General features: G+C 36.9%; 1 protein-coding gene and 1 long non-coding RNA gene across 2 annotated transcripts in view; both read right to left on the minus strand.

The window, feature by feature from the left end:
* Positions 1–9,946: 9,946 nt before the first annotated feature.
* The window catches only part of LOC121257837, a 29,462-nt gene continuing 14,745 nt past the window's right edge, over positions 9,947–24,663 (minus strand). The window contains exon 2 of the long non-coding RNA XR_005939289.1: positions 9,947–10,082. This is a non-coding gene — a long non-coding RNA (uncharacterized LOC121257837). The remainder of the gene's footprint in view (positions 10,083–24,663) is intronic.
* Positions 10,414–12,142, minus strand: LOC121257834 (benzyl alcohol O-benzoyltransferase-like). The gene is made up of 2 exons (XM_041159084.1): positions 11,576–12,142; positions 10,414–11,475 (listed from the first exon to the last, which is right to left on the minus strand). The coding sequence occupies exons 1-2, from the start codon at positions 12,020–12,022 to the stop codon at positions 10,561–10,563; spliced, it is 1,362 nt and encodes a 453-aa protein (XP_041015018.1). The 5' UTR covers positions 12,023–12,142; the 3' UTR covers positions 10,414–10,560.

The raw sequence follows: 24,663 nt of genomic DNA on the forward strand, positions 1-24,663 counted from the left end.
GTATATATATATATGTGTGTGTGTGTGTGTGTGTGTGTGTGCAGCTTTAAAGTGATTCTTGAGAAAGTCTTGGCTTTTGACTGAATGTGCTTCTTGTGCTAGCTAGATTGAGATCGTGAATTAGAAATTAGAAATTTTGAATATGATTATTTTTTGTGCCAAACTTTGTGTAATTCCCAATTTCCCACTTAATATATATATTGACACGTGTGATATATATTGATATATATATTAATGATGCTTTCTTTATCTCAAATTGCAGTTATGGAGCCTAGTGCTACTGTGCCTTCGTCAGGGTCTGAATCAATCCCTAGTGTAATTCATTTAGATGGCTCTCTCCCTACAACTACTCATTCTCATGTTCGCCCTCCTATCAAAAGATCTCGAGGTAGATCGGATGTACGGCTTCATTTTTCTAAGATCGAGAATGAGGATCCAATGACCAAAAAGCTGCATGCAATTATTGTGGTAAGACTTTATTATGTCATTCTAAAAAACAAGGTACTTCATCCTTGAGATACCATATTGACACATGTAAGGCCTTTATTGAGACTGGGATTGGAAGGGATAACCCCCAATAAAAAACGACCAGACCTAGGAGGGATGGGGTGGATGGTACATCTAGTAGTCCTAGTTTTGGACTTGCTAAGTATAATGAGCAGAAAATAAGGTTGGCGGTAGCTAAGATGATAATTGTGGATGAGCTGCCATTTATATTTGTAGAAAAACAGGAATTTAAAGACTTTATGGCTGCAGTTGAGCCTAGATTTCCAATCCACTCTCGCATTACTATTATGCGAGATTGTATGAAATGTACTTGTCAGAAAAAGACAAGTTAAAGGACATATTCATGGCATCTAATTATAAGATTTGCATCACTACTGATATGTGGACATCAGTGCAAAATCTTAACTATATGTGCATAACATCCCATTTTATTGATGATGATTGGGTTTTGCATAAAAGAATTATAGGCTTTATGAAAGTTCCCAATCATAAAGGGACAACAATAGGAAGAGAGATTGAGTCATCTATACTTAGATGGGGCATAAAGAAGATATTTACAATTACAGTAGACAATGCATCCTCTAATACTGCTGCCATTGATTATTTGAGGAAGATTACCAAAATTAGAGATTGTTTGGAACTAGACAATGACCTTATGCACATAAGATGCTGTGCACATATTTTGAATCTTATTGTCCACGATGGCTTGAAAGAAATTAATAGATCAATTGTGAAGATTCGAAATGCGGTGAAATATGTGAAGTCTTCTCCTACAAGACTTGAAAATTTCAAGTCATGCACGGAGAGACAAAATATCTTGGGTGGTGCACTTCTTTCTCTTGATGTTCCAACCAGGTAGAACTCAACATATCTGATGTTGAGTGCGGCTCTCAATTATTATGCGGCTCTCAATTATTATGCGGCTTTTGAAGTGATGCAAGATGAAGACAATCAGTTTGGTCCGCATTTACGTGAGGTTGGAGAAGGACCACCAACTTTAGGCGATTGGAAAGTTGTCAAGATTTTTGTACAATTTTTGCAGATTTTTTATGATATCACCTTGCGAATTTCAGGCTCAACTTATGCAACTTCACATTTGTTCATTAGAGAAATAGCTTCAATTTATGACCATTTGATCAAATTTTCTATGGGTGATGATGATATGTTGAAAATTATGTCGAAGATGATACCATTGAAATATGATAAGTATTAGGGGGATTTTGAGAAAGTAAACAAAATCTTATTGATTGTGGCTGTGCTTGATCTGTGCGCCAAGTTGGAAGTTCTGGAGTTTTGGTTTACAGATTTTCTTGGCCATGAGCGAGCGTTCAAACTTGTTACTAGATTAAGAAGGATGATTGAGCGGATGTATAAACAATATTCAAAATTCAATGTAGGTTCAAGTATTGATGAGAGTCAAAGCAACGCAACATCTTATAATGTTGCGGATATTTATAGTAGGTATCGGTAGTATCAAGCATCAAGGGGTGTCGTAGAGTCCAAATCAGAGTTGGATCGATATTTTATGGGGAGCCTTGAAGGATTGACACCCAACTTTGATATTTTAATGTGGTGGAAGATGAATTCAATCAATTTTCCAATCCTTGCCAATATAGCTCGAGATGTGTTAGCTATTCCCATATCTACTGTTATTTCCGAGTCGGCATTTAGCGTTGGAGGTCGTGTCTTAGATTCATTTCGTAGCTCATTGGCCCCTGCAACAGTTGAAGCTCTTATCTGTACACAAAATTGGTTGATGGCTCCCTCCGTTAATTATGACTCCCAAGATGTAATAGAAGATGCGGAAAGCTACAAATTGGATACTGGTAAGATTCATATTTGATAAATATTTTCATAGAATCCTTTCAATTAATTATATTTTTAACATAATTTTTTTTTTCATGTAGAGATGATGATGAATATTTTGAATGAGGCCGATTGAAGATTACTTGAACTTTCCTTACTAACTCACGGTGATTATTGAAATTCATTTTTTGATTGTTTCCCATTTTTTGAGGTTGAGTCAACTTTTCAAAAGTTTTAAGTTGATCACAAAGCTATGGGATTCTCTATTGATAAAGCAGATGAGAGTTTCCACTTTTTTGTCTTTCGGAACCTGTATTATCATATTATGTATACATCCTGACGTAACATGGAAATCTCCAATTATTATGAAGTGGACATTCAGTGAAAGTTGAAGTAAATGTACAAAATGGATCAGCACTGTTTTGATAATCTGGGCCAAAATGTTTCAATATTAACATTAAAAAAAAAAAAATCGGTTAATCGGGTAATCGGTTAATTTCTGAAAATTTCCGGTTCGGGTAAACGGGTAATGCGATCGGTTCGGGTAATCGAGTAATATGGTCGGTTCGGGTAGGAACAATGGATTCGGGTCGAGTCGGGTCGGATCGGATCGGATCGGGTTGAACAGCCCTAGTAAATAGATAGTAATAGAGTAGTAACTCTATTACTACCCATAATGAAATGCAAATGCGTAGGCCGATTTATAACCACTACACAATGATTGATAGGAAATCAGAAAAGTAGGTGTATGGCTTATAAGTTATAAGAATGGACAAAATACCAAAAGACCACCTATATAATGACTCGATGATTTTGGATAGAAAAAACTTTCTTCAACAGGCCCGTGCAACCGCCTGATAACATCCACATTACTTAAAATAGTGTGTTCTAGGCTTCATTTGGATAAAACACAATTTTAAAAATTAATCTAAGTTTACATACGGTAAGAATCTTTCTGAAAACAAACACATCATATTTTCATCTCAGAGCATCTTCAATAGATTAACCAAAACTAAATGACACATTTGATGAATGTAAGATGAATTTAACTTTTGACTATTTCATTCACATAAGTTTCCACATTTGAATAGCTATTTTTTCATTATATAACACTAAAATAATGTAAGATGAATTTTGTTATGATTATTCACATCAAATCTTCACATTGAATTATCCATTTATTCATTATATGATAATGAATAATTAATAATATTTTATTTAATTTTATCATATTTTACTATAAGAGACTAATACTAAAAGAGAAAGATAATTTATTTTATCATATTTTACTTTAAGAAACTGATACTAAAAGAGAAAGATAACTAATTTATTTTATTTTAACATATTTTACTATTCTACCAATTATTTGTTAATTAGTAATCAAATTCTAATTAAATTATGGGTTGAGATGGAAGGAGGAAGGCAATTGTGATGAGAAAGAAATGAAGAGAGAAAAAATTGATAAAATATATGTGGTCTATCTACAGGAACCTTCAAATTTAAAAAATATTTTGAAAGTCACTATAGTTAAAGTCCAATTATTTAGAATTTAGCTAATTCATTGTTATCATATTTTGTTCTTTAATAGTTATACTCAATAAATTTAGCTTTTAGCTAATCCATTGAGGATGCTCTCAGTTTTCATCTTATTTCAAAACTGTTCATCTCGTTTTTTAAGGTCTCATTTGGTTATGCAATTCAGATGAGATAAGATGAGATATTTTATTGAAAGTTGAATAAAATATTGTTATTATATAATTTTTTAATATAACTTTTATTTTAGAATTTGAAAAAGTTGAATTGTTTATTATATTTTGTGTGAGAATTTAAGAAAATTGTAAAGATTATATGAGATGATCTAAAATGAGATAATTTGATTTTGTGTAACCAAAACATCTCTCTCTTCTCTCTCCACTAGAGCACACTGGCCCAACGACACACAATAAGAGAGACAGAAGCTCCTCTGCCAGGACCCACAAAAAAATAAATAAGATAATTATGAGAGAAAACCCATTTATTAAATTAAAAAAAGTGGTGTAAGAAATATGATTTTTGATCTAATTATTATATTGAAATAATTGGTAAATATATTTTATGGAAATATTTTTTTATTCTATCTAATTTCATATTATTTAAAGATTAATACACGCTGATGTTATGTTAAAAATTGATCGGTATTTACAATATTTTTAAAATTAAAATAGGTTTCACAATATGTGGCGCCCCCGACTCCCATGTAAGGAGACACGAGAATTGAGACGTCAGGATGGTGACAACAGGTTCACACATCCCAACGATAGTGCCAAGTGTGTGTACATGCAACAATGTGCAAAAACAACGCAATGGATAATTAATACAACTAAGTACCAGAATTGTTAATACAATTTAAACAATCAGTAAAAAAGGTTTAAATATTATACAGTCATCCGAAATAAATATTTTACAAGTCTCAAACCAGAATACGAGTGATCCCAATCACTCCTCGGGTGGAGCCGACTCCTCAGACTCACCCTCATCCTCCTCTACATCAAAATCTGCGTTACCACAAAATGGTACCACAGGTAAGTATAAACCAAACAACCACGAGATAAAAATACATTAATGCGACCAACATGCATGCATATGATGAAATATGCATTAAATCCAAAAAATACTATTTTTTCCGAAAATAGATATTTTCCAACACATGCCAAAATCCCATTTTGGCCCAAAAATAATACTTCGTCATTTTTCCAGAAAATGACCCAAATCAATAAAATCTCATTTTTCCAGAAAATGAATCACATAAAAAATCATTTTAATAAGCACACGCTATTTTTCCAGAAAACAGCCCATTATTCCATTAACCAATGCACCATGATCTCCCCTAGGGATCATCCGCACGTCTTGGCTTCGTAGCGATGCTCAGTTCCGCGCCCAGCGCGTTCGTGGCCAAGCACCCACTACCCAACGACTGATGCCCAGTTCCGCGCCCAGCTCGTTCGTGGCCAAGCATCCTCTAGCCCCCGCCAGCAGAGGGGCCACGGAGTCGGCACGAGACCATCTCGTCCGATCCCGTTGTCGCCCAGCGACAAGCGAGGGGACGTCACTCAGTATATTCCGCTCCCGAGTGACCAGAGGAGCTCCACCGAGATAATGCCCCATCTTGGCTTGGGGTCATGATACACACGCACCCAAAATCTTTTAACACATGAAAACCCAGTTTTCATGAAACACATGAACATGAATGCATGTACACGAAAACCCGATTTCCTTTACAAACATGATCATGCGTGCAATATGCCATGTACATGAACAACACCAAAACCAACAACCAACAATTCACAATACCAACCAAACACACAACTCCGTCCACAATCCATCCGACCCCTGAACTCCTCGGACTCAGTCTGGCATGTCCAACCAGATCACAATGAGTTAGTGCAAAAATATATTTAAATCGCGTTAGTTCTTTGGAAAAATACTTACAGTGCTATATAATAATTTCTGAAGGATCATGGAGCTGCAAAAGGTGGAGACACAACAACGTAACAGTGTAAAATACACTGTGGCTGTGGGTCTCAAATACCCACTTTTGAATGGGGACAAACTAAGACCCGAAATTGATTAGAGAGGTCGGTGAAGCCAATGGTGGTGGTGGTTTGCCGTGGGTGGCGGCGCAAATTGTGGTTTTAGGCAAAAAATATCCAAATCGGAAATGGAGATAGATAGGCTTCACCGGTGACGGATCGGAGCTGAGGTTGGGTCCATTGGGTTGCTAGGAGGTCGATGATGAAGTGGTGAAGAAATGGTGGCCGGAGGTGGCGCGACGGCGGCGCTGGAGTGAAGAGAGCGCCGCGGCTTGGTGTGGTGCGTGGGGGCTGTCGGCGGCGCGAGGGAGGCTGAGATTGGTGGGGTGGTGTAGCCAGCCGATGGGGAAGCTGACGGGAGGGGCGGTGAGGTGCATGGCGGCTGGGTTGGGAGAAGAGAGAAACGGGCGGAGGGGAGAGGTGCAGCGTGTGTGGGAGAGGGAGAGAGGAGAGAAGAAAAAGAAAAGAAGAAGAAAGAAAAAGAGAAGGAAAAGAAAAAGAAAAAGAAAAAGAAAAAAGAAAAAATAGAGGGAAAGAAATGAGGTCTAATCTTCACATCTTGGGTCACAAAAATGATCCAACGAAAAAGATTTTAAAACAGCAAGTCAATTAAAATAATTTAAACGTAATGATAAAATGAAGATAAAATAATTAAATCTAACAATCAATTAATTTAAAATAAAGAACAATTTAAATGCATCACAATAATAAATATTAAGAAAACATATCAAATAATTTTCACAATTTAAAGATCATAAAAATAAGCCATTTAAAATATCCGATAATTTTAAAACAAGAGAATAAAATTTTGAATTATTAAAATAATCCTTTAGTAAAAATACACTAAAATACGGAGTGTTACACAATAACTGGTGTATTAACACATTAATTTATTTATATCAATATTCTAAAATCTCACAAGAACAATGTTAAATATTAAAAAAATATATATTCATTATCTCTACATCATACACTTATTTTTATTTTTTATTTTTTATTCTTAACAAGTGTCTAGTGTAGTAATGATGTAGAAGAAAAAGAATACAAAAAACAAAAGGCGAAACGTTTCACATATATGCCTAGGAAAATGCCGAAAATGTTGATGAAATTGGTTGTTACTGTTCATGTGCGAGCTTCAACGGTTTTCTGCAATTACTTACTATAAAAATTAATATAATTATTTGTGGGTCTCATCAGTATAAATATTTTAAAAAAAATTCAAATTAATATCATCTCATCTCTGTAAATAAATGTACACTTTATCTTATTTCATCTATAGTCAATATATCTTAATATTATTCACAAATATCTTAAAAAATCTCATTTCCTCTCATCTCTCAAAACAAACGGGATCTTGATTGAAGCTTGCAGCAGCCGACGAGATGGTCTTCTCATTTAATGAAATGTTGTGTTTTATTTAAAGTCAAAATATATTGTTTTTACTCTATTTTCCTTCCATCCGATATCTTCTTCCTTCTCTTTCTAAGTTTTTTTCCTTTATTTCTTCTCCAAATTTTTTCTTTTTGTGTGTCCCTTTCTCCCTAAAATACACACTGATATCTACCACTCAAAAATCAAGCCTTACCGCACAGAATTTGTGTGCACTTTTCTATGTTCAATTATGGCGGTAATTTTTTCCTCAACTTTCTCATTGACATTCTCAATAGTATTTCTCGATCTTAATTTCTTGTACAGGAAAATAAATGCAAAAATATGTAGATATAGAAACTAATCAGAAATGCAAAGAAGGTAAAACGCCAAAATGATATCTACCACTAAAAAATTAAGCCTTACCGCATAGAATTTGTTGTCCTTTTTGCAGGATTTATTGGGTTTGGAGAACATGGGTTTGAGAGTATAAAAATTCAAATGCTGAAGAACCTAGAATTATTCAGTCGAAATGATCTTCACTCGAAATGCAGCTTCCTCTCATTCTATTTCAGTCTAATGAACCAAGTCACACTTTCGAAATGGATTTGGCATTTTCCAAACTTCTAATTTCAGTCCAATGAACCAAGTCACGTAGTCTTTTCTTCCTTCTGGCTTTCTGTCCTTCTTTCTTCATTCCTTCTGGATTTCAGTCCGATGTACAAAGTCACATAGTCCTTCTTTCTTCTTCCTTGGTTTTAGTCATTCTTCCTTCCTTCTAGATTTCAGTCAAATGGTCTTCTCGATTTCTCAATTTTCACTTTGTTCTGCCGATATTATCGCCAAATTGTATTTTTAATTTTATATGATTTTTTTCAAAAGTCATACCTACTTTTGGTATGCATTCTTGGAAAAGACTAGGATTTTCCTGATGAAATGGGACTGCTACACAAGATATTTTGAATTGAAAAATGTTATGTGCAACTGCCTTGGGGAACCGCAGGGGAACCCTTGTTCCCGTGGCAAATGAAATAGGGCGTTTTGGCCTCTCATTTTTTTTTTTTTGGTTTCCCTCCATCATTCCCTTGCCCCCGTGAGAACCCTTCCCTCTGTCTTGAAACCCTCCATCATTCAATTGAGATTTCACTCCAACCTCCATCCCGCCTCCATCACTTCAACACGACAGCATCTCTCCCCTTCATCTTCAACAATTACACTCCATTTGTATCCCTTCATTCATCTTCAAGAAGCTTCGTTTTCACTCTAGCCTTCAATCCCTTCAGCATGACGGCATCTCTCCCCTTGGTCTCTGCAACAAGCTTCTGTTTGTCTTCCACAAGCTTTTGTTCGTCTTCCGTTTCTCAACTGTGGGGTAGTCACCACATCATTTAGATGAAAGTGGCTACACGCATGCGGGATTTCTCTCCCCGTTACCCAGCCTTCCTCAACAAACTTCTTCATTTCTCAAAACACAAAGCCACCATCATTTTTCTATTAGTCATATTCACCATTTTTCTTTCTCAAATCGATTTGGGTCTACTTTGAACCAAAATATGTTCTCTTAAACGAATATACAATATCATTTAAAAAAAGACCCCTACTTTCTTTGGAACACTTCTTATATGTGGAATAGTAGCCGTGCTTCACACTTTCTCTCATCAATGTTCACATAAAGAAACTTATCTAGTTTGGTGGGTTTTGCTCACTTTACTATACTTACTACTGACACGAAGAAAGAGCCGAAGCTTGAATCCTTGGGAGTGGAGAGGTTGCTTGTTTTCTGAGAATTTAATTTCCCTTTGACTACAGTTTCTTTGGATATGGAGAGAATTTATTAGGAGCATTTTGTGGTGGTCCTTTTTTCCTTCTAAGTTTTCATTCTTTCTTTCACTCGCCGGCTTCATCTAATGGTCTTCTCGATTTTCTTTTTCTTTAAAAAAAATTTACGTATGAGGGACTTCATCCAGTTACACACGGTTCTGCAAGGGCGGTTGTACGTAGCAAACCTCGAATTGAATTTCATCTTTCATTCGAACGACTTGCCACTATACCATGATTGATGGGACATCAGAAAAGTAAGTGTATGACTTATAATAATGGACAAAATATCAATGGGCCACCTACCTAATGACTTGACAAATGACTTGACAATTTTGGATAAAAAAAATCTTTCTTCAACATGTCCATGCAACTGTAATAATGGAAAAAATACCGAAGGACCACCTACATAAGAGTAATGTTATACACAATTATGAAATGCGCAAGTGCTATACAATCACTTTGTAAATGAGTGTAGTTCATTACTAAAAAATTAATTTTATTTTCAATAGATCCTATATTTATTCATTTTTTTTAAAAATGATTGCACGTCGCTTACACACGCACGATTGCAACAATTATTTTCCCTACCTAATGATAGAAAAAGCTTTCTTCAACAGGCCCGTGCAACCGTAAAAATGGACAAAATACCAAAGGACCACTTACATAATCACTCAACGATTTTGACTACCTACATAATGACTTGACAAATGAGTCGACGATTTTGGTTAGAAAAAGCTTTATTTAACAGGCCCATGCAACCGTAACAATGGATAAAATACCAAAGGATCACCTACATAATCACTCAACGATTTTGACTACCTACATAATGACTTGACAAATGAGTCGACGATTTTGATTAGAAAAAGCTTTATTTAACAGGCCCATGCAACCGTAACAATGGACAAAATACCAAAAGACCACCTATATAATGACTTGACAATTTTGGTTAGAAAAAGCTTTATTTAACAGGCCCATGCAACCGTAACAATGGACAAAATACTAAAGGACCACCTATATAATGACTTGACAAATGACTGGACAATAGACAAAATATCAAAACAATGGACAAAATATCAAAACATCACCTACATAATGACTCGACGATTTTGATAGGCCCATGCAACCGTAACAATGGACAAAATATCAAAGGACCACCTACTTAATGACTTGACAAATGACTCCACAATTTTAGGTTTCAGTACTTCTTCCTTCCTTCTAGATTTCCTTCCGATGGTTTTTCGGTTTCTCAATTTTCATTTCGTTCCGTCGATATTGTCGCTATTTTGTACTTTTAATTTTATATGATTGTTTTTTAAAAAAATAATACTACTTTCGGTATTCATTCTCGATAAAGAGTAAGATTTTCCCGATGAAATGGGACTGCTACACAAGATATTTTGAATTTCACATTTTTTTCGAACGACTTGCCTTCCGACGGCCGCACGTTGATCATGAGTTGGGTTTACAGTTTAGAGCATTAAAAGTGGATTTATTGCGCGCCACTCTCCGGCATGTTTTTCAAAAAGACATCCAACTCCTTGACGAATATTTCCATTGCTGGGGCTGGCAAGCAAACTCCCACGGCTATCCCTTCCTCTCCCTTACTATTCTTACAAGGCATATAGAAGCTTCCCGTTCTAGGAATATGTCTCACAACACATTCGGCTGTACCACCATAAGCTGGCTTGCCCCACCCAAAGTCCACCTTTCCAAAGCCGGCACGTGTCACATCCGACACAAGGAATGACCCCACCACCGTTAGGAATGGCCTGCCTCTGATCACCATTAGATCTGCCACCGACCGCATATACTCCTCGTTCACTTCTCTTTTTGCCTTTCTCACCAATTCCAAAGCATAACCCAAATTAGTGTTCTCGCACAGCTTTCCGGCAGTCATGACTGCTGCTGGGTACGCGAAAACGTTGCCGTAGTAACCGCTCGGTAACGGAGGATTGAACTTGCCACGCGCGCTGACGATGGACATCATGCGCACCTCCTCGTTGCGGTCGAACTGAAGTGCGATGGTGCGGCATCGCCAAAGGCATGCGATGATCACCTCAAAGGTGGTGGACTGGCTCAGGTGATGCGGCACAAACCTACGGATGGCAGACACCTCGGTACGGCCGAAGAAGAAGGAGCGGCAAGCCATGTCCTCGAGCGGGGTGATGGTGCCAGTACCCTTGGTGTCGATCACCTCGTCGTACTCGCGGTGCGTGCATGTCAAGCATGTTGGGTCCCTCGCATTTAAGAGATGTCTCTGCCATACAGGTAAGACGGAAGGGGCGCGCGCCCCCCGCGCCATTTCGTCCACAGCTGTCATGAACTGGACCAGACCAGCGGCATCGCTCATCGTGTGGTTGAGGCGTAGTGCGAAGATGAACCCGCCACATTTGAGCCGCGTCACCTGCATGCAAGTCATGAAGACGCCAAGACACGATCAACTTTAGGGGGGGGGGGGGGGGGGAAACTGAAAAAACTCACGACTTCCTTAGCAGAATTTGTACCTGAATAAGCAGTAATGGGCAATGAAGAACCCCTCCAGAGCCTGGAAGGTCAAAAAGAAGCTCCTCCAAGCACGGGAATGGAGGACGAAGAGCATCACCAAACTGCTCAAGTGTAACATCGGCATCTGCCTCGATGAATACGACACCCTCACTCGTGCATTCTACTACAAGTTTCCTTCCAGGCCCTTCTCTAAGCCTACCTGCAAAGGGGTAGTAAAACACAAGTGTTTGAGCAAGTGCCTCTCTGATGACTTTCACAGGGTCTCTCCCTTGCATCGAGGGATTGTGTCTATAAAATTGTATCATCGGGACTTGAAATCGTAAAGCCTCTTGATCGTCGATATCAGAAAGTTGTTTGAACTCGTGGGGTGTGGGCTTAGCTGGAGCAATTAACTCGGGCTTGCACCTTCGTACTGTGAATACGAGAGACTGAGTTGATGCTGCCATGGCAAGAAAATGGTTCTTAGAAAGTTAGGGAAAGTGTTGTTTTTTAAGACTGTAATGTGTGTGTGCACTCTGCGCCATAATTCGTGCGAAGTTGCTGTTTATGTAGAAGAGGTGAAAGGGCCGTACAACTTGTCGGCAATTGTGTATCTGTGTTTCGTCTGAAAGATAATCCGCATGACGACCAAAAGTAATTCGTTGGACGTTCATGATCAACCCCCAACCATTTTCAGCCACGAAAAAACAAAAAATTAGTATTTGTGTTTCATTATCGGCATGGCCACCACCTGGGCAGTGGCGGAACTATAAAAAATAATTTAATAGGATGATATTAATCCCATCTTACATTGACCTTGTTTGCTTTCTCGCTAAAAAATTATGTTAGCCCCTTGTCTACAAAATAATTTTGGTATTATAAATTAATTACTTACAAGTTCAATTTAAAAAAAGTTAATCCTATTTAAAAATAAAATACATCTGACATAAAATAAAATGATTTAATAACATGATAACAAGTTTTTATTATCAATAAAAATAAAAAAAGGGAAGTTGGATGATTTTCTTTTCCTTTGCCCGTTGTCACCTATAATTTTTTTACTTTTCTCATTCTTTCATGTATTGATGCAGTTGTATTTTTGTTTAAAAATTTTCTTTTTCTTTTTGAAATAAATTGATTACTACTTGGTTTTGCTTATATATAATTATGTCTATTGAATGGTTATTTATATTGTTCTTGACATATCATATACTTTTTTAATACATAGGTTGTATTAAATGTATTTTATTTTTATTTTTGATCTTACTATCAAATTGTTCTATACCACAAGAAAAATTGTATAGAAATAAAACAAAAAATATTTTATTATAATTTTAGCTTCACTTGCCCCCCTAAAACAAATTCCTAGTTCCGCCACTGCACCTAGGCTTGAGCACTGACCAAGTCGGAGTCAGTATGGCCTACCTCCGATTCTGATTCCTACTCCGACTCAAAATTGTCGGAGCGGAGTTGGATTTTAAACTTTTTTTTTTTAACTTTTTTTAGCTTTTTTAACTTCATATTTGGCTTACTTTTTAAAAAAGAATTTTTGTGTTCGCTTTCAAATTTCAATTTTTTTCAAAAATTATAATCTAAAAATAAATAATATCCATCATCCACACCCAAAATCATCCTTCATTTACGCCCAAAATCATCCACACCCATCTTCGACATCCATCATAATAATATTTCCTTCCAACTATTACAATTAATAAACATTTTCTAAGTTTTCATTCGACAAGAAAAGAAACCCAACAACAACAAAACAATTTTTTTTTGCCAACCAAAAGTTCCCAACAACAACAACAAATGTTTCCCACAAATGAACGAAAATAAATTAAATATTCCAACAATCAAGTTGTAGTTGAAAAATAAATGACAAAATTACCAATTAAAAACAATAAGAACTTTCAAAACATACATGAACCAATATAATTAAATAATACAAATATGAGCTAATACCAACTTAAGAGAGAGAAATAGGGTCTAGGCCAAAGTAATTGATAGAAAGTATAATAATCATATGTGGGACCAAACTCTCAATTACTTTCAAGGAGCAGCGCGTTGAAAGAGTGGAAGTAGCAGGTTTGGGTACTGAAAGTGTACTCTTAGAATACCTCACTACTATTCCTCATTTTATTATTATTTTTCAGCTATTTTTTACTACTATTTATTACTTTTCACAACTATTTAATATTCTATTATTACTTTTTCATTACTATTCACAAACATTGTCAAACACTCTCACTACCCAAACCTAACTGGCCTGAAGGTCCTAGTTAGATCTATCTAAACCACCATCACAAATTATTAACGTCCTTTTGGAATAGTAACAGTAGATTCAATTTAGTTAAATTTTGGTCAAAGTTTAGTTAAATTGTATAAAAATTTACTACAATGGACTCAATAAATCTATAGTAATTTTATCCCAAATTTGTTCGCTGGCCAAATTTGGTCAGTCCATTGGGTTGGTCAACTATTATTTTCATTATAAAAAATTCCTCTTTTCGCTGCCTGCTATTCTTCCCACACAAGAAGAAAAAGATGAAGAAAAATTCCTCTTACTCCCACGCAAGAAGAGAAAGACAAAGGAAAATTATCTTCAATTGAACAAAACTATACCCAAGTGACGCCAAAGGAAAAATTAAACTTCAGTAGCTGCAGCAACTGCAACCGAAGGAAAGCATTCCTCTTCCACAGATGCAGCCGAATGACTCCCACAGTCACCACTGAACGCCATCGACGTCTCCCACAGTTGCCATTGTAAGCCACGCCTAACGCCTCCTAGTTTGCTTCATTTTTCTTTTTCTTTTTTTTTTTGGGGCTACATTTTGTTCTATTTAGTCGAACTCTTCTAGTTTTGGGATTGCATTAAGGTACGTTTGTGATCCTTGTTATGAATTACAGTAAAACTCTTATCACTTTTATGTTGCAATAGTAAACTTCATCTATATGATTGAACGTTGTCCACATATTTAATTGTCTTACCCAAGCATTTGTTATTGCACAGGATTGGCTTGGTCCTTCAGAAAGACATCATAGTTCTGGTGAAGATAACTCCGTTGTTGCCATTCTGATTAATTTTCATTTTTGGTACGATTTCGTGTTTTTCTTATTATGCTAGATCGCCAACAATATGCAAGGTATGAAAATGATAATAGAAAAGCTTGATGATCACTGGAAATAAACTATTTGATTATAAGTATATGCCATTTTGGATCAAGCGATCCATATCTTGGTTCATTAGGGTATTGGTGAATTATGGTTTTTAACTCTATTTCGAAAATAATGGCAAGACCATACTATTAAAAATTTGTTGACAATGCCCTCAATTGCAAATTACGAAAACTGGTAGAACTCTTGGATCTATATGTGAATTCACCTTCCTTTAATTTACAAGTGGGTTGGATAATATTAGTCATGCCCCATGTCTAAGTGACAATTAATATGCTAGTATTTGTGGTTCAGTCACTGCAAATATATGTTACTCTGTTTCCACACAATGGTATCTACTGTATGAATTGTAACAAATTGCTTCTTTGTTAGCTTTTCTGATATTCTAGCCTGTGATCTTTGTTCATTATTATAACTATAGCAAGCAGGGTAATCTTGATGGCCTCTTATTCTCATCATCTCATCTCTTGATGCATGCTTGTTTGTTTATTTGGATGTAGATAAATAGTTCAAATCATTCACTTCAAATCCTCACATCTCTTGTTAGGAATGGATCCATACACTCACTGTGATGCCTACTTCACAAATTTTCTAAATAACAATGATTTTTTTATGGGTGCCACAAATGCGATTAATGAATAGCAACTCTCTCCACCCCGATTTGAGGTTATTAAGGTTGAACCTTGTGGACAAAAATCATAACGAGGTAATAATTTTAATAACGAAGAAGATTGATGTTTGTGAAGGGATGGCTTGAAGTTTCCTTAAATGCAGTGCAAGGAAAAGATTGAAAGCACTTAATGTTATGGAAAAGAATCCATACTTATTTTAAGGAAAATAAGAAATTTGATTCTACACGTAACTACACATCTCTAATAAATTGATGGTCGGCGATTCAACAAGCGGTAAATAAGTTTTGTGGTTACTTGGCACAAGTTGAAGGAATGCATCTAAGTGGTTGTAATGAGCAAGACAAGGTATGTTTTCCACCTTTTAAGCCTTTTTTTTTTTTTTTGAACACACTAATTATTTTGCACCATGCATTGCAGAAGTTAAATATCATGTATATATTTACTTAATTATATAAAGTGAGTTTCATACTGAACTTCATGGTGCTTTATGCATGTAGTGCTTTGAAATTAAACTTGCTTATGAACAAAGTCTCAAAATGCAGGGTGTACTAATGGAATCCAGGAATACATTTGAAATGAGTCCTTTGGGTAGTGAGATTGAAACGATGCCCTTGGCAAGGTAGTGCCTAACCAATGATGAATAGTTCTTGAATATACTATAAAGAATGTTTATGGCGCCCCCAGCTCTCGCTTGGGATTGGACGGTGAGTGAAACGCTTGGACATAGAACACAAGGCTACACACCCCTCGTACATGATAGATAAATGTTATGCACCTAAGTACACTAACAGTATGCAATAACATAGCAGTGGCAAAATAATAAAAGTCGAATAAACTAAGCAACGCGATAAGCAATTGCAAAGTACATGGCACCATACTAATATTATATCCCAAACATTGTCCAAACGTAAACATGAGCCATTAATACGTAATATCCCAAAATCATAAAGCATTGTTTAAAACTCCCGAAACACGGGATCTCCTAAAAAAAAAATAAAAAAACATAGTTCCACAAAAGTTGGCCATAAGTACTATTTTCCTTCTTCTATTTTTCTTTTCTTTTCAAAATAACTTAAGCTCACGTACTCTTCAAAAACATTCAGGCTTCGCACGTTTTTCCAAAGCCTTATCCTTGTCCCGGTTGTTATGCCACTTGAAATCTTTAATGAATTCAAGTATATCAGTGATCTTCTGGTCAATGGCTTCAAGTCGCTCCAGGATGAAGGGCTTAGGCCGATTCATAGCCATCTTAGGCACAATCCTCTCCGAAGAAGGAGGTGCCGTTCTCTTCCTCTTGGTCATGGTTGTCATTTACTGAACTTGTCACAACTTCAACCATTCTAATTAGGGAATGGTAGTGGAAACTACCATAATGAAATTTTAAGAAATCTCAGCAACTAATCACACAACATACTACAGTTAACACAAGCATACAAAAGGTATATTATGAAATGCGTGCATGGACATGTACTTGACTTATGCCTTTGACCAGAACTTAACTTGTGCACTTGACCATTATCAAAAAACTTGTAACAGAGACTTAAGCTTTTCATAAAAACTTCTTAACTTTTTCTTATTCACGTGAACTTATTCAAAACTTTCCTTACCAGAACATTTCACAAGATTTTCATCAAGTGATCCTTAGCACTTATGCTCATATTCTTATTCAAAGGGTGGACACAACACGGTTCCCCTTAGCACCGCGTGTTCCTGCTAGTTACCGCACCATCAACAGTCCGTGCATCGTGATGAATACATCATAAACAGAGATTCATATTAACTCGACCTTACTTCGTCGAGTTACATGCCTTATGCACCCACTAGCGTTAGATACTTTCTCGCTCTGATATCCTTTGAAAAGGATCCATTCAAGGCTCGTCAACGGTACTTTGTCAACCCAGGAGTTACCACTCCATTCTTAAACATTCTAGAGTGGACAGAGGAGTTCCACTAGGACATTCCCCCTCCCTAGCACTTGAGGTCATGATAAAACTTATAAACTCTTTTATTTGAAAACACTTTTTGAAAAACACTTCTTTGAAAACATTTTTCCCCAAATGCATGTGACATGAGATTTAAACATGCTTACTTATACTTGATATATGACATATGGAATGCCGTGCATAAAATAACCAAGCATAACATGTTCATTTCATAGCATTATAACATAAACCATAAGAAATATCAAAACATATACATGGAACCATGAGAACTTGCTTAGGCCGAAACTCATAGGTACAAAAACATGAAGATTCATCACTTAAACATGTTTCAAACCTCAAGCATATATTATAGAAATCATAACATAGTAAACTAAAACATGAAATCATAGGTTTTTGACCAAGTCTGAAACCTCCAAAGCATGTTCAAACCAAAACTCATAGGAACATTTCATGGCATTTTCATCACAAATCCGAAACATATAATTCCTTCCTTAGAGTTACTCAAGATCATATTAACATATTCAAACAAACAACCAAGAGAAAACAAAGAAAGCAATCAAAACCATGGGAGGATTTACACAAGTATATACAAACATTAACCAAGAGTAAGTTGAGTGTATACTTACAAAAATCCATGTAAAGAATTACTAGCAAGCTGTAAATACAAACATACTGTATTAGAAAGAGTATCTAAAACCCTACCTCATGTTCTTGAGTGTGTGTGTGGATTTCTAGGGCATCACTTGGTCTTAAACCATTTGGCTTCTAGGGTTTTTAGGTTAAAACCCCTTCATTTCACCCATAAAGTAAAACAAAACCTAAAGTAAACAAAAATACATGTGGTGATAGAAACATGGAGGATGAACTCCCCTTCACTAATCAACTTCAAGGGTTTTTCTTGAAAATCCTAAGTTATTTCCAAGAAAATGGTAGAAAGTGTGGGTGTTCTATGTTTCTCAAAGTCTCATGAGATTTGAATGTCATGTATCCTTGCTTATCCTTGGTAGCGCCGAAATCTCTTCTATTGCAAGAATTCTCCTTGTTTGGTTGGAAAGAAAATACAAGAAAATGAGAGAACTTTCAAATGAACATGGGAGAATTGTGTGGAGAGAGTGAGAGGTCATGCAATTCCAAAAAAATGTTAAGGGAAAAGCCCTTGGCGTGAACCCTTTCCTTTTTATAGGAGACCATTCACTTCCCTTCTTAGTTGCATCCAAAGTCCTTACATGGATGACAAGTGGCAATGTTTCTTTTTCCACCTTTCCCTTTTGCTGAAATGTCTCTTAGAGTTCCCCACTTGGATTGCATTGGAAATGGACATTTTGGGGGGTGGCGTGTAGCGTTTCTCCTCCTTGGCCGAAATTTCTTCCCTCCCATTTATGCCATTCCTTTCCTTAAACAAGTAAATATATCTTCAAGGGCAGCTTGGTAAAACAATACATGCCTTTTCCTTTTCCCAACAAGTAACTTTTGGCATGGATGACAAGTGGCATTGAGAGTGTGGCATAGTCCTAGCCGCCCTCTCCATTTTCCTTTCCTAAGATGTTACTTCATCTTCCAAGTACTTCTTCCCCAGGTGACCTTTAATGTACCATTGGTCCAAAATACACTGAGTGACAAGTGGCAAGTGAATGGAATGCTTGAGAGTGTGCTAGCCGAAACCCTAAGGCAAACTTGTCCTTGATACAAAAGTCTTTACATAATTTTCTAGAAACTTAGTGCATGCTTGACACTTGGTAAAAGCTAGTTAAACTCGAAATCCTATGTGACTCCCCTCGGTTTCCTATGCAAAACTTCTAGAAAAGCTCCATTTCACTTCCCTAGGCTTCCTTTTCCAAGAAATCTACCTTGGAACTCGAGTTCTGGACAAAAACAATGGGCTAGGCGTGCAAGTCATTCTTGGTGCTTTTCTACACCTCTCTTTCCCCCTTAACCCACTATCAAGACTAGATTCAAGGTGTAACATTCCCATGACACATGGCACTAGTGACTTAGAATTGGATCATAGGCCTAAACCATTGGACCTGGGTTTTTAAATAGGGCCGAAATTACAAAGTCAACTAGGGCCACTCTCCTCTTGGGCTTAAGTTATCACATCAAAGGTTCTAAGGCTTTCCAAAGTAACTAAGGCTCCTAAAATGCCATGGCAACTTAGAACGAATTTTAAGGGCCAAGCCTAGACAAAACTCGGGTCATCACGTCCTCCCCTCCTTAGAAAAAGATTTCGTCCTCGAAATTGGCACTGCAACCATTAATCAAAACACTCATAAGAAGAAATATTGGCTACTATCTCTTCCATAAGCGGCCGTAGACTTCTCAAATGATGTTGAGGATGGGGGCATTTCATTTGCCTCCACGGTCATGGAATCCTATGAAAAGTAAAATATAGCTTCCAAATCGTAATCAAAATACATATTGACTCGGTCATTCAACCTATGCTCTATCTCAAGCTCCATGTCCTCGATTGGTTGAACTTCTTCACGAAAACTAATACGATCTGTAGACGTATCCGAGGTCTCGAAGGGTACGAACCGACTTGCGCATTCTTTCGCTATGCGACTCGATTCTGCTTCTGGATTGAAATTACGCAAATTTCTTCTTTCTGCTTCCTTCGAGCTACTCCACGGTTGTCATTCCTCATGTGGTAATGCTCGTCGAAAATGAAACCATCCTCGAGCATTCGCATCCATCACATGAGTGCAATGATGCTCAAACATCTCCATCTGTCTTGATTGTTCTGCTAACACCTGTTGTTTTCTTCTAAGGCACTCTCTGATACGACATTTTCTTTGTTCTCTCAGCTGTGCCATTGAAGAAACAGACATATGTGGGGTCCTTCTAGATCCTGCCATCCCCTGTTTCAAGGGTTTGGTAGGTATACACATGGTTACCACACTTAAACTAACAAACACGGAACAAACAAATTTCTCATAGAACAAAACATTCACAACATATATATATATATATCACATAATTTATGCATACATCAAGAGTTCTAAGATACAAATAAATGAGGATATTCGCTTCTCATTGTATCCTCTTGTTCCCAAGTTGCTTCTTCAAATTCCGGGTTATTTCAAAGCACTTTCACTAGAGGTATCTTCCGATTCCTCAACTCTTGTTCCTTTGCAATCCACAATTTGTACTAGCCATTCTGTATAAGACAAGTTGGGTTGAAGCTGAATCTCATCGGGCTCCATAACTATTGGCTGTCTTTCTCTGAAGCTCTTCTTCAAGGTTGACACATGAAACACATTATATATTCCTTACATCTCTGTTGGCAGATCCAATCTGTAAGCTACTGGACCGACTCTTTCGATTATCTCATAGCATCCTACATATCGGGGACTCAACTTTCCATTTTTACCGAAACATACAACTCCTTTCATGGGCAATACTTTGAGGTATACCCAATCTCCCACTGCAAACTCCAAACTCCTACGTCGGCATAGCTCTTCTGTCTGTTCTAGGCTGCTTTCATTCTTTCTTGAATCATGGTTACTTGTTTCTAAACTTCTTGTAAATATTCGGGTCCTAGCATTTTCCTTTCAGCCACTTCATCCAAATACAACGGGGATCTACATTTTCTTCCATATAAAGTCTCATAGGGTGCTATCTGAATGGTAGCCTAAAAACTACTATTATAGGCAAATTCCACCAAAGGTAGGTGACTTTCCCAATCACCACTTAGCTCTATAACGCACGCTCGCAACATGTCTTCCAAAGTCTAGATTGTATGTTCCGTCTGTCCATCCGTCTAAGGATGATAAGCGCTGCTAAAATTCAGACGAGTGCATGCCTAACATCTTTTGCAAACTCTACCAGAATAATGAAGTAAAAAGTGTATCTCAGTTCGATACTATGGTCTTAGGTACTCCATGCAATCGGACGTTTTCCTTAACATAGATTCGAAAAGTTTCTCCATAGAATCTGTGTTAACTATGGGTAGAAAGTGTGCGCTCTTAGTTAATCGATCGACTATAACCCATATCGAGTTCTTTCCTAAGGATGTCTTTGGCAGATCGATTACAAAGTCCATCGACACATCATCCCATTTCCACTCTGGGATAGGCAATGATTGTAGTTCACCTGCGGGTCTCTGATGTTTAACTTTTACCATCTGGCAGATGGAGCATTTTGCCACAAACTCTGCTACTTCCTTCTTAATTCCATCACACCAAAACTGACCTTTTAAATCTCGGTACATCTTTGTACTGCCAGGGTGAGCTATGTAAGGTGTGCAAAGAGCCTCCTTTAGTAACTTTTTCTTAAGTTCAATGATGTTAGGAATCACTTTCCTCTCCTTATAAAAGAACATCTCATTCTTTCCAATAGAGAAATGTTCTGGTCCTTCTAATTTCAGAATCTTCTATCGAAGCTTCTCCAGTTTCTCATCTTTATGATGTCCCTCTAGGATTTCTTTTTCAATCACAGATATGAACTCCCGTACTACTATAAAAACGACATCTCATGATAGATGTCCAATCATTAGGTTCCTCAATTTTGCTAAGACCAATGGTAAGTCTATCTGGGCCTTGCAGCTAAGTGCATTGACTACAACATTTAGCCTTGCCAGGGTGATATTTACTCTCACACTGATAATCACTAATGGTCTCCACCCATCCCCGTTGCCTCATATTCAGATTTTTCTGACTAAACAGGTACTTTAGACTTTTGTGGTCTGTGTACACTTCGCATTTCTCTCCATACAAATAGTGCCTCCAAATTTTTAGTGCAAAAACTATTGCTGCCAATTCCAAGTTGTGGGTAGGATAATTCCGTTCAGGATCTTTGAGTTGTCGCGAAGCATAAGCGACTACTCTTCATTCTTGCATTAGAACACATCCCAAACCCATTTTAGAGGTGTCACTGTAGACTATGTAGAGCTTGTGAGGTTCTAGTTGTGCTAATACTAGGGCCGAAGTCAACCTCTTCTTCAGTTCCTGAAAACTATTCTCACACTACTCAATCTATACATATCTAGCATTCTTTCTTGTCAATGCTGTTAAAGGGCTAGAAAGTCTAGAAAACCCTTCTACAAACCTTCGGTAGTATCCTGCCAAACCGAAGAAACTACGTACTTCATGGGCATTGGTTGGCCTTTGCCATTCCGTTACAGCATCAATCTTGGCAGCCTGGCAGGGTCCTCTGCCACTCCTTTGCTAGAAATCACATGTCCTAAAAATTTCACTTTGCAAAGCCAGAACTCACACTTACTAAGTTTGGCATACAACTGATGTTCGTGTAATATCTCCAGTACAATTCTCAAGTGCTTGTTATGCTCTTCCTGATCATGGGAGTAGATGAATATGTCGTCTAAGAACACAATTACAAAATTGTCTAAGTATTGCCAGAAAATCTAAGTCATCAGTTCCATAAATGCAGTAGGGGCATTTGTCAGTCCAAAAGGCATGACTAGGAACTCAAAGTGTGCATATCGAGTTCGAAAAGCAGTCTTAGAGACGTCTTACTCCCTGATTTTAAGTTGGTGATATTCGGGTCATAGATCAATCTTTGAGAAAATCGCAATCCTTGTAATTGATCCAACAGATCGTCTATCCTTGGCAAGGGATATTTATTCTTGATAGTCACCTTGTTCATATCCCTATAATCGATACACATTCAAGGATTCCTTAGATTTCTTTAGGTCCTACCGTTACGTCCATCATCAATACTAGATAAACGTTGGCCCCATTCACCAAACTATTCTTGACTTGTTCAGCTGTTACCGTAGACAAATCAAGCCGAACAGTCTTGCCCACATAACAGATCCTTTCGTGTGCAGGTAGATTGAAGGAAAGAAAAACCAAGCATTCCAGCTCTATCTCGTCTTTGGACAAAATAAGGCTCATGAGCTTCTACCATAACTTGGATACGAAGAAATAGAGAACGACTCATTCGAAACCTCCTTCGAAAGTATTTGTGAGGATAGATTGCAGGATCAACAAAATAATCGCAAAAAAGATTTTGGTAGAAGAACCATGTGAGCTTGATCCTTTTTCATCCAAAATAAGTTGTCTTGCTATCTCAAATTTTTCGTTAGAATTTGAATTGATAAGTGTCATTTTGTGAAAAAGCGAACGTGCGATCCATTGAGAGAAAATGAAAATAAAAGGTTTCACAAAGACACTTAAGTTGAAGTGAATGAAATTGTTGAGGAAATGTTATATTTTATAGTGAAAAGATATAAACGTTAGATAAATATAGCCGTTAAAAATATATATCTGTTGGAAAAATATAGTTGTTAAAAATATAGCAACTGGGAAAAATAAGGCAGTAAAAAATATATCTATTAGAAAGATATGACCTTTGGAAAAATATGACCGTTGAAAAATATAATCGTTGGAGAAATTTAGTCGTTGAAAAAATATATCGGTTGGAGAAATATAGCCGTTGAAAATAAAGTCATTGCCAAAAATACTACAGAAAATATATATCCATTGTGAATATATGACTGTTGGAAAAATATGACTCTTAAAAAAATATATTAGTTGAAAGAATATGACCATTGTAAAAAAAAAAAAAAAAAGAAAAAAAAAAGGCCGTTCGAAAATTATATCTATTAGGAATAATATGAACTTTAGAAAACTAATATGTACATTTTTAATGACGAATAAATATTCACATTACAATTAGAATTAAAATAAATGAAATGTCAAAATTAATATTTTAATAGAGTAATGATAGATTTGGAGAATCTGTTATTTAGTGTTGTTGACAAGTGGCTAACTAAAGTTATAAAAGTGAATTCTCTAGCCAAATTTTGGCCAAACTTAGTGTTTTTTTTTTTTTTTTTGATAAACAAAGCTTACTGTTTTAGTCATCAGAAAATTTGGAAGCTACATCAATGCATCATGCTAGATAACTTGCAAGACACTTTCAAGAAAAGAACCCCAGCAAGTCACTAGGTCATCTATATGCCATGAATGTCTTGCCAAATAGTGGGCAGCAGCATAGGCCATTCGGCCTCTATGCTGGACTATAGACAAAGACTCTTGATCTCTATTAAGTTCTTGGCCCACCAATAGGGAATCACTCTCCACTCGAAGGGTCACTTAGTCCCAAAGGAAAGCAAATATGTAGTCCCCTCAATATTGCCAAGAGTTCAATTTCCATGGGATCACTTGCATCATGTTCTAGTTTGCTGGTTGAGAAGATCACCTTGCCATCCTCGTCTCGAAGAATCATCCCTACACCTGATCTGTACTTGTCAAGGAATAGAGCACCATCAATATTTAATTTCAGCGCTCCCGATGGTGGAGGTTGCTAAAGGATTGAGGCCTCAATCCCTTTTGCTGCTCCTCTGCTGCATTTTTATGATCATGGTAAACTGAGAGGGCATGGTCTAATGCTTGCTCT

Source organism: Juglans microcarpa x Juglans regia, chromosome 3S (genome assembly GCF_004785595.1).
Source record: "Juglans microcarpa x Juglans regia isolate MS1-56 chromosome 3S, Jm3101_v1.0, whole genome shotgun sequence".
Lineage (NCBI taxonomy): Eukaryota > Viridiplantae > Streptophyta > Magnoliopsida > Fagales > Juglandaceae > Juglans > Juglans microcarpa x Juglans regia.

Coding starts and splice junctions, on each gene's coding strand:
- LOC121257834 (XM_041159084.1), bottom strand. CDS start 12,022: ATGGCAGCATCAACTCAGTCTCTCGTATTCACAGTACGAAGGTGCAAG. Junction 11,476..11,575: donor GCCCATTACTGCTTATTCAG/GTACAAATTCTG, acceptor ACTTGCATGCAG/GTGACGCGGCTCAAATGTGG.